This window comes from Triticum aestivum, chromosome 7B (assembly GCF_018294505.1).
Source record: "Triticum aestivum cultivar Chinese Spring chromosome 7B, IWGSC CS RefSeq v2.1, whole genome shotgun sequence".
NCBI lineage: Eukaryota > Viridiplantae > Streptophyta > Magnoliopsida > Poales > Poaceae > Triticum > Triticum aestivum.
In genome coordinates this window covers 49,332,879-49,343,620 of record NC_057813.1, presented here as the reverse complement: position 1 = coordinate 49,343,620, position 10,742 = coordinate 49,332,879, and the positions used below count along the sequence as shown (strand labels likewise).

Here is a 10,742-nt window from a genome sequence, read left to right as displayed (position 1 = left end):
ATGGATTGTGCCATCCCAGGTGATGTCAAAGGCAACATTGAAGGTCTAAAAAAGGCAACATTGAAGGTGCTCTGTCTACATAGACTAAACGAAGTGCATCTGCTGCCATTTTCAAAGCGGGCGACGGGAGCTTCCTGGGAGCATCAATCCTTGTTGTCAAGGGGGTAGTTGAACCATCATGTGTTGAGGCTATTGCGTGTAGAGATGCTATGTGCTTAAGGGATGGACTTGCATGTAGGGTCGGCGGTGATTGCCTCAGACTGCTTAGCTGTGGTGCGTGCAATCGAAGATGGTTCTATGGAAGAACATGTTGTGATTGTGAATGAAGTTAGAAATATGAAGAACGAAGCTCGTAACACTATTTTTCGTCATGAGTGCAGAGAGTCCAATATGGATGCTCATAGTATTAGCTAGAAATTTCTAAACGTTGTGATTCATTATTAATAAAGTTTGGGTGTTTTCGTAAAAGAAGGGTGTGGCTAGACCTCAGCCGATTGAGACTTAATCAAGTCTCAGTCAAGTAACACAACATATAAAAAAGAAAAAAAGAAAAAATTTAAAGAAATTTTTATGGGCATCTTCACGTAAGATCTCACGGATATAGCATCGACTGAGAACTTTGTTAAAACTCAGTCGACTGAGATTTAGCAACGAGCGTTGCACATGAGCTCCCATTGTTTGGGAGATATCTTGTTTGGGATACCACTAACCATAATATTCTGTTTCTGGTACTGGAACAGACAATTTTTTTAAACGAAGTTATCACTCCTCTGCTGTAGCCTAGTTTCTAAACGAAACTTGATGCAGAAAATCTTGCATGTGACTTGTTTCTTGTTGTGCTCTCTCTCAACTGCCCATGTATTTGCTATTCTCATGTGTGCCCCTCCTCCCTATCTATCATTCATTTTATGGATATAAATTGGTTACTATTTTGAAACTTAAATCATTTATATGGCTTCTGGAAAATAGATACCTTGAAGTCATGGTTGTTACATGCCGAGGAACTTCACTCAATGGCCACGTTTAGTCGGTTGTCAAGCTGAAGGGGCTTGACATCCAATAGCCTGTACATGGTGTGATGATCTGGGTTCCCACCAATGTCTCCTCGGCTACCACTAATGTGAGTCCCTGGCCTCTCCTCTGTCTGCTCTGGGACCTGCGGGTTGATATCCCTGTCTAGTTAATTAGCAGCCATTTGATAGGCAGTAGGAGCATACATTACTATAAAATGCCTAGACTTGTTAAGTCCGGACCACAGGGCAACCAATTTAATATTGCAAGATCTGCAGTTTTTATACCATTTCCGACCAATCAATCATTTGAAAGGCATTACTGTGAAACACTTCAATTATTAGCACTGCCTAAGCATAATATAATACTGTGTTGTTTGGATTTGCCTACTGGTGAGGTATTATCATAGTTTTGATGTCTTTGAGAATGTAAAAGATCTCAAGTGCTTCAGCTGTCATTGCTGGCTGTTTGTTGTCAGATTTGTCAAACCCTCTAAAGTTCAGGTTTTACTAGGGATAAGTTTTATCTTATCACTGTACAGACTGTTTATCCTGAATTCTAGTATGTGCAAAATTGAAGCAATTTCCTGCATCAACCCAGGAAGCCTCGTACATCTTTCTCGGCCTTGTTGTACATATTTACAAACCAGTTTTGTAGAACATGGTAGCATAAAAAGATGATTGGCTTGATGTGAATCCTTTTAATTTATTATTAAAGATTGAGATACCTTGAGGCCAAATTGAAAATTTGTTTCTTTTTTATTGCACACTTGTAGCCGGAGAATTGACTGGGTGGTTGCTGCCATTTTTATTTTGAGTCTTGCCTTGAACTCCCTAATCTTGCTGCTAGAGAAGCTTTTTAGGAGATGCATGTCTGTTTAAGCTATCCATTTCTTCCTCTTTACTGCAGGTGCGTCTTTTTGCAGCTTTGAAACTTAAAAGTCAGCCATGAGTTTGAGCTGGGCTAGGAAGGCTCGGTTCAAAATCGTTTCCAGTAGACTCGCATGTAGGATTTTATTTTTGGCTCGAATGAAATTCCATGGTTTTGATGGTCCCTGTGGGGTTTGGAATGCAACACATACATCCATCAGCAGCTTGTTGCTGTCAGCAACTACACGGCACATAGATCTGGGTCATGCCCTTTCTGCCAATTATTAAACGAATCAATTTCCTATCAGTTTTGGGATCGATGGTACTTTATGGTGTATGCTCATGTGGTAGATGATGCTTCAGAGCTCGATGTTGGTCTTGATTGACGCTGTATAGGACAATCCTCATGTAGTAGTGTTTTAATATCGAACATCAGTTTATAAGATGATTATTTTTTCTATTTGGAGCAGCAGTGCCCTCCACCTCCATGGATGACATCGACGAGGTGGACATGCGCCCAAGCTGAGGAGGACATCGTCTAGTCCTACCTCAACCTGTACTATGAGGTCGTCCACCAGAACTCCCCACAGAAGGTCTATCCCTCTTGATGGTGAGTTTTTTTCAAGTTATCACTCCTCTGCTGTAGCCTAGCTTTTAAACGGAACTTGATGCAGAAAGTGTTCTTCAGACTAAAGTAGATGCAGAAAATTATCACCTTTGGCAAAACAAGTGTCGGTACACAGCGCCGCTTTTTGCTGCTCGACATACTTGTTTTGAAATTGGGAAACTCAACGGTGAAAACATTTGTAGCGCCTAAGAGCTTTTGCGCTGCCAGACTTGAGAATTCTCCTGGATGTCTGAGCCATGTTGACTTCCCCATGTTAATCTTCTTTTTTTACCTTGGAAAAATATTACAATGTGCTAGGCCATGTTTTCCAGAAAGAGGCCTCTATTTATGTTAGTTGATAGTTCACTCAGTGCATGCGGAAGGAAGCTGCTTATGTTATTTTGATATATGGAGGCATTCTGAATCTTGTTTTTTTGCATCATCCAGGAATGCATCATCCATGGAAGCTGAGAATGCTAGGAAGGAGATGGTCATGCCGAGTGAGGAGCAACCATCTATGAGGCCTCATGTGCGACGTGAATCATTGGTCGCGACTTTCACAAAGCATCTACCAAGATATATACACCCTTGTCTTTTGGTAGTTTTGCAGAGCTCTCCTTTTTGTACAGATGAGAAAATGAGACCCTAGAATGTATTGGAACTAGGGTAGTGCAATCCTCAGGGGTTGTGGGGTGCATGCATGCATGTTTTCGTTGTGTTGCATGAGGATATGTTTGGTGATGATCAACCAATTGTATATAAAGCCAATCAGTTTGTTTGCCATCCCGTGTTGGTGTTGATGTGTCTAGTTGTGAAACATATGATTAATCAAAGTGTTCAAGTAAACTTTTTCTCTTGTGGGTCTGTGGATGCATTGCCAGTGCATCATTGCTCCTCGCTGGGGTGTTTTCTGCTTCGTTGCTGTTATTATTGCTGGTGAAATGGGAGGCACATAGGTAGACAGAGATCATGGAGGCATAGAGGAGGGGGCTTGGAGTGGTTCTGGCTTTGTTAAGAGTGAAATTCTTCTTTGTGGCCATTTTCTGGTGCATGATGGAAGTAATAAAGCTTTTTAGATTTTGTTTGTTTTGCAGAAGTTGATAAGTTTTTTTAATTTGTTCATCATTTTTCTGATTCTGGTCAATATAGTTTTTGAGAATCATGACCATCATGTTATTCAACGCCTAGGGATGCTCACTGGTCGGCAAGGGTCTGGATTGTGCCATCTCATTGATCCATGGCACCACAGCCTCCTTGATCCGTGGCACCACGGCCTCCTCGTCCTCTACATCATGCCTTCTTTCTTGACCAAGCCATCGGTATATATACCAGAGGTAGTGATTCATCCGCGTGCGACTTATAACTTGGGACTTGAACGACGACGACGCAGGAGGTGTGACACCACGCTAGGCAAGCCCAGACGTCAAGCATCTCAGGACAGGGCTTTCCCATGCGTCCGCCCGCCCGCCGCCTCCTCCTCCTTACTACCATGATGCTCCATACCCTCCATACTACCATGATGCGATGGCAACACCTGTCTCCTCTGGGAGGACCACTGGATCGACGGAGTCTCCATCGCCGAGCTGGCCCCGTTGGTTCAGGCTCTCGTTCCCCGTTGGCATCACAGGGTGCGCACTGTGGCCGTGGGCTTGGCCTCCCGCGCCTGAATCCAAGATGTGCAGGGCCATCTGGTCCCCGCGGCGCTGGTGCAGTACGTCCTACTCTGGGCACGTCTGCATTAGGTCACGCTTTCTGATGCACCAACCGCTCTCACCTGGCGCTGGACACCGAACGACGTGTACTCCGCCAAATCGTGCTACAAAGCCCTATTTGTTGGCTCCACGATCGAGCCCTCCTGGCGGCTCACATGGAAATCTTGGGCACCCATCCGCATCAAAATCTTCCTCTGGCTTGCCTTCCAAGGACGATGCTGGACCGCCGACCGGCTCGCTCGCCGTGGCCTTGCGCATGCTCCGCTGTGCCTCCTTTGCGATCAGGAACCCGAGACTATGGCGCACTTCCTCGCTGACTGCGTCTTCTCCAGGCAAACATGGCACGAGGTCCTTTCTTGGTCCCGAATCACCGACATGCCACTCCCAAGCCCCGGCATGAGCTTTCGCGACTGGTTCTCCCAGTCTGTTCGGGACGCTCCTACTGCTTTGCGCTGTGGTTTAGCCTCGCTTATCATTCTTACCGCCTGGCGCATCTGGAAGGCGCAGAGCGCATGCATCTTCAATGGAGCAACCCCCTTTAATCCCACTTATCGTCAATGACATCAAGGAAGATGCCCGTAACTGGGCCGCCGCTAGAGCCAAGGGGCTCAGCAACCTGCTCCCGCCCACATAGTGTCTGTATAAGGGGCTTGCGCATCCCCCCTCTCTGTGTATGCGCCCTTGTAGCTCTCGCTCACGCCTAATGTGCACGTGCATTCGAGGCTACCCCTGTAACTGCTATTGCTCTTTTCCTCTATTAATGGTATTCGCGAAAAAAAAGACTTAACAAGTCTCAGTCAAGAGACACAACATATAAACGAGAAGAAAGTTTTTTTACACGCATCTCCATATAAGATCTCACGAATATAGTATCGACTGAGAACTTTGTTAAAAGTCAGTCGACTGAGATTTAGCATCGAGCGTGAGCTCCCGTTGTTTGGGGAGATATCTTGCTTGGGACACCACTGACCATAATATTCTGTTTCTGGTACTGGAACACACAATTTTTTATCTTTGAGAAAGCTGGAACACAACTAGCGTATCAGAGAGAGGGCTGGCGCCAAGAGCGCATCAGAGATGCCATGCGTGTGCATGCCCTAAACAATAGGATTACGATTCCGTAATATGTCTTGATAGAGTATCAAAACACAATAATGTGATATCACAAACAGCAAGCATCTGGGGATATGCATGTGTAAGGAGATCGTGACGAACTGACGATCACTGTCTAGGTGGCGACACGAGCACGCGCGAGAGCCGAGAGGCACAGAGGCTGCCAGCAGTGGCCTCCTCCAGTCCTTCACGTGGCAGGTGCCGAATGAACCAAACGACGTCTCCGTTCCAACCCAATCCCCGGCGCTCGACGACGCCGGAGCTAGCGAAACCGGCCAAGCCACCTCGTGTCGTGTCCGACAGCCACGGCGCAGCACCGCCCGTCTCGAGTCGACGCGACAATTATCAAGTCGACGGACGCAAAATCCCGTGGAAGCCAGAACGCTGCCGGGTCTGGACTTTGGGCCGCGGCGATAGCAACAAGGCGAGCGCGGGTGGCGGGTGGTGGGGCACGTGATGAGAGCGAGGGCGCTGCTTGCGCGTAATGGCGCGGCATGTCGCTGTGTCCCGCCGCTGCCGCCCGGAAGCTTCCCGGAAAGTGGCCTCGTCCTTCTCGTTAGGCTCGACTCGACAGGGGTGGAGGAGCTTGGCGCCGACGCATTCACTCCTGGATCATCGCTTGCATGGGAAGGAAAGCTCCATGATTGTACCACCCATAGCCCGGCCGAGCCACTGTTGCTCCGATCTCAGCACTGTGCTCCCAATCGATCAACCGGGCCGATTTTCCATGTGACTGAACCGCGCATGCCAGCGACAGTTTTGGCACCTCCAGGGTAGACGGATGGTTCAGTGCGGATCGGAATTGACCGGGCGGCGTGCGATCCGACATGACCCCCACAATAATTCGCCTCGCCGGTGGATTTCCCTCCCGTCCCCGGCCCCGCCCGGATCCCATAATGCGATCCCGGCCACCCCCGTCACCATCCATCCATCACTAATTAAGCTGGCTGTGGACTGTGGTGCGCGCCGCGCGGACACGACGGTTATAAAGGCGTGTGCGAGGAGGAGCGTTGCAAATAAAGCCACCCCCCACCACACACACACCACCACCGCTCTGTCCCCCGCGCCGATCGATCACCATACGAGGAGGAGAGGCCCATGGAGGCGCACCCAACCGCCCCGCTTCCTCAAATGGCCGGCGCCGCCGCGGCTAGATCCTGCGCCCATATGACCAGTGCTCGCGGTTAGGTGTGCGCGCGCGTGCTCGGAGCAGGCTCACTTACGTGCACAGTCGTTGGCGTCTTTACGAACGTTCGGTCATCATGGCCGGCATGCTCCCTGGAGTGGAGTGCGCGCGGCGGCGGCGGATGTGGCAGGGCGGGGGCGCGGGGGCCGACCAGGCGGCCGCGGGCACGAGGCGGCTCTCGTTCTGCCTCTACGCTGCCGGGCACGGCGCCGCGCACGCCGTCGGCACCGGCAATTCCGGCAACAAGGTATGCATGCGGCGAGCTTGATCGATCTATCGTCTCGTAGATTGTTTTCTGTGTAATTCGGAGTTTAAGATGGCGTGAACATTCGCAGCAGAGGAGCGGCGCCATGGACGGGTGGGCGCTGGACAGCAATGCCCGGGAGGCAAAGGAGAGGCTGGACCAGAAGCTCAAGAGCAAGGGCAGCGGCCCCGACACCGTCATCAAGAGGTAGTTAATCAAGTTGATCGATGTCGATGCTAGATTCGTTTTCTTTTGTTCTGCTTCACTCGTCACTCAGTGTGATCGGTCGAACACTTCCGCAGGCATCACAGTACGGGGAGCATAAAGCTGAGCAGAGCAAACGGAAGCGGCGGTGGTGGCGGAGGGGGCTCGTCGGCGACGGTGGCGACGGGCGTGCAGCGGGAGGTGTACTCGAAGAAGGGCGTGATGAGGCGGCTGATGAGGTGGAGCCGGCTGCGGTGGGAGGCCGCGGAGCAGGCGGAGTGCGCCGTGTGCCTGGACGAGTTCGCCGCGGGCGACGTCCTGGCGCACCTGCCGTGCGGCCACCGCTTCCACTGGGGCTGCGCGCTGCCCTGGCTCGAGGGCGCCGCCTCGCACTCCTGCCCGTTCTGCCGCGCCGCGGTCGACGCCGGCGCCGGCGCGCACGCCGCCTCCTAGCGACGCCCCGCCGGGCCATCAGTTCGATGGCCGCGCGTCGCACGATGCCGTGACCGACCGGCCCGCGCGCACGGGATGCATGCGCTGCCACGGCGAAGAACCACTTGTATTGTAGGATGCATCGCCGGATCGATGGCAGACACTTGGGAATGCGTACGGAGAGAAGACGGCCGTGAAAGAAATCCTCTGTCGCCGAGTTGCATGGTTTTGGGCGCATCCACTTACGCCATTCCGGCGAGCGGCGGGGTGATGAGGTTGTGTTTGGCGGCGGGTTGTCGGTTGGCAATGTCCGTTGTGTTACACCATCCGGTCAAGAGGGAAAATTGTAGATTAAGAGCTTAGTTATAGCAAGGGTGGGAGTTCGTGCTATTGTGGGCATCGGTTACTCGTATGCAACGTCGCTAGGAGAAGATGATGCTTTCGCCAGGTGCATCAGCATCAGCTGTTGAAGCCGAAGAAGGCGTGGCTGCCACTGAAGCTGACGAAACTGAAGAAGGCGTGGTTGTTGCTGAACCTGACGAAACTGAAGAACAGAAAGGGTGTTCTACTTCAAACGGCGACAACCATACGTGAACGAGGGCAAGCTGTTGGGCCCCGGAGGTCAGACAGACCCCTTGCGTCGTCGCACAAGTATGCTGGGAAAGATTGGTTCACGTCATAAGGTGGGATTTACGTTCCTAAATATAGGACGTTTTGATAGTTCAAACATGAGAGTATGCAAGCGAGTATAATTAATCCCTGCTATAGACAGAGCTCCCCGTTGAGTGTTTTTGGGCATTGGGGTGGATCGTGAAACTGTAGAACCCTCGAAACAAATAGGCTCATGTCCCGCTTTATGTATGAAGCAAAAATCGCAGTACAGTACACGGATCGTGTAACTGTAGAGGCCCGAAAGGGCAAACCACTCTCTCCCCTCTCTTTAATTCCTCCTTTCTTGTAATTCTGAATCTGAGATGTTGAGATGAACCGAACAAGTAGATCCCTATGATTCCCGTGATGGTGTAGCACGTTTGTAACAAGGATCGACTCCGAAATACAGAACTTTGTGGACTTCGTCACTCTTGGGGTCAATTCTTTTTCATAATCTTCCACCATCAGCAAACTTCTCCCCGTAAGCTTAGGGTTTTCGTTCCCCAAAATGACTTCAACTCTTCCGCCCGCACAAACAACAATGTAAAGAGCCACAAGAGCTAAACGACAGAGAAAAAGTTTTAAATGGCATGAGGTATTGAATGTTTTCTTTTGCTTATTCATGTAGTTTCTTCAATCTACATAATCAAGGCATGTAACTGTCTGGCCCACACTTTCCTCAAGTTTTTTAAATGCAAATATATTTTTGAACAGAGGAAGAGTAGCAATTCCTTCAAAATATGGGCATGAGATTTGTCTTATTTTGATGAGGTGGCCATTTAAAACTTTTTAAGATACCTCCTACTCATTTAGTACTCCCTATGTCGAGAGGGCACCTCCTGCACCCATGCATATGCACCCACTTTTTAAAAAATGCACTTCAAGCATATTTTAAAATGTCAAAAAAATTCAAAAGAAAATTTCACGCATACATGTTCGCAAATGTGTGTGCGCGGCACAAAGTTTTGTGAAAAAAAATCTTTTTGTTTTTTCTTTGTAAAAAAGAAAAATTTATGTGCTTTTAAATAGCGTTTCACGACATAATTTTTTGTCTTTTTTGCACACGCCACAAAAAAAGTTATTTTTCGTGAAACTTTTTTACACACATAGAACATGAAGACGTATCCGTGCAACCATTTTCAGATTTTTTTTAGCATTTAGAAATATGTTTTCTTAAGTTGGTTCATATGTACCCGGATTCATCCATGCACTTTCCTCCCTATGTCACATAATATAAGGCGCCTTTGCAAGCTAAAACATAGCTTGCAAAAACATCTTATATCGTGGAACAGAGGGACTACCTCCCTATATAAAGTTGTCTTGTCATAACCACCACCATTCACCCATGTGTCAGCTTCCACCTCTTTTGCTTTGTGTCCATCAACTATATTTATGTCATGCATCATTGTTTGTCAAGGAAAAAACTCGAATAACCATCCCTTCCTCACCGCCCACCGATCATCCATATGTCAGCTTTCACCTCTTTTGCTTCATGCTCATCAATTACATTTATGCCATGTGTTATTGTTTCTTAAAGGAAGAAACCTCAAATAAGACAGAGACACTAAGGTGAGCCTCGAGCTATTAAAAAGAGAGCAAGGTAAGCCTAAAAAACCATTGTTTATAAAACTTAGAGCAAAAACTTTCTAGACATATTGTATTGTCTCTTAATAGTTGTTCAATACTTCCTCTGTAACTTAATATAAGATTTTTTTTGACAATATGATAGTGTCAAAAAATGTCTTATATCATGTTACAGAGGGAGTAATATATGATCATTGCGTTCTTGTCTTGGACCTATTATTTTTCACTAATTGGCCTCGACTATATTTCATAAAACCCCAGTCTTCAATGATTTTTTTCTCACTTGATGTCGACACACTCTTCATCACCTCCGACCTGTGTGAAATCTTCTTTAAAAATAACAAAATACCCTTGCAAATATGCATTGGTGTGACTACACCTAGAAGCGTGACACAACGGGCAATGGTAATTTTTTTGGCTTCACCATGCCTCCCGTCAAACACTAACGATTTGTCGGAGTCAACTCTCCCACCAGGTGAACCAGGAACTGAAAGAGCATGGTGCCCCCATATTTGGTTTTCGTAATTGATGACAATCCTTATGTACTAATAGTTGCCTTGAGTTATATTTGAAGGGTTGGTCCATATGCATGACATGAAAATCATTTGTTGGTTTCGAAGTTAATTATTTGAAGAAGATTATGTGTTGACCAAGGTGCTATTCAAGGAGTTATCCAAAAATTGGTCATATGAGAGTTGAGCCTATTGCAAGCATGTCTTGAAGAAGAAGATTATATGAACATTCATGTTTACCTTCAAGACACCATCTTTATGAAGAGAGAAGATATGTTTTAAGATTGATCAAGACTAAGCACAAAGAGTGATTCAAGTTGACCAACACACAATGCGTAGAAGATGTACCGAGTGGGATCAAGTGATCCCATGATATGGTAAGCATTGTCCATTACGCTTTATGTACTAACCCACTGTCTATGTGAGGAGATTAGGTATGTTTCCATGGGATTGCATCAAAAGAAAGATATCATATAACCCATGGAGGATGACATCAAGTGGTGATCGTCATTAAGATTGCAATGTGCAAGTTCAAGTGGAGCATCATGAAGAGATCACATGCTTGAAGCTTGCCCTTCATTGTGGTGACAATGGACATATGAAGATGTGCCGAAGAG

General features: G+C 47.7%; 1 protein-coding gene across 2 annotated transcripts; it reads left to right on the top strand.

Moving 5' to 3' along the window:
- The first annotated feature begins 6,319 nt into the window (after nt 1-6,319).
- Nucleotides 6,320-8,457, top strand: LOC123159537 (uncharacterized RING finger protein P32A8.03c). Of its 2 annotated transcripts, none has more exons than XM_044577372.1 (3): nt 6,320-6,745; nt 6,837-6,949; nt 7,045-8,457. In XM_044577372.1, exons 1-3 carry the CDS (start codon nt 6,575-6,577, stop codon nt 7,397-7,399), a joined length of 639 nt encoding a protein of 212 aa, XP_044433307.1. In that variant the 5' UTR covers nt 6,320-6,574; the 3' UTR covers nt 7,400-8,457. The 2 variants fall into 2 exon arrangements, with proteins under 2 accessions (XP_044433307.1, XP_044433306.1); XM_044577371.1 differs by having other exon boundaries at nt 6,321-6,745; nt 6,834-6,949.
- The last annotated feature ends 2,285 nt before the right edge of the window (nt 8,458-10,742 follow it).

Excerpts from the sequence above, each read along its gene's own strand:
- LOC123159537 (XM_044577371.1), top strand. The coding sequence starts at position 6,575 with ATGGCCGGCATGCTCCCTGGAGTGGAGTGCGCGCGGCGGCGGCGGATG. Across the intron at positions 6,746-6,833 it reads CCGGCAATTCCGGCAACAAG|CAGAGGAGCGGCGCCATGGA; the intron begins GTATGCATGCGG and ends GAACATTCGCAG. Across the intron at positions 6,950-7,044 it reads CCCGACACCGTCATCAAGAG|GCATCACAGTACGGGGAGCA; the intron begins GTAGTTAATCAA and ends ACACTTCCGCAG.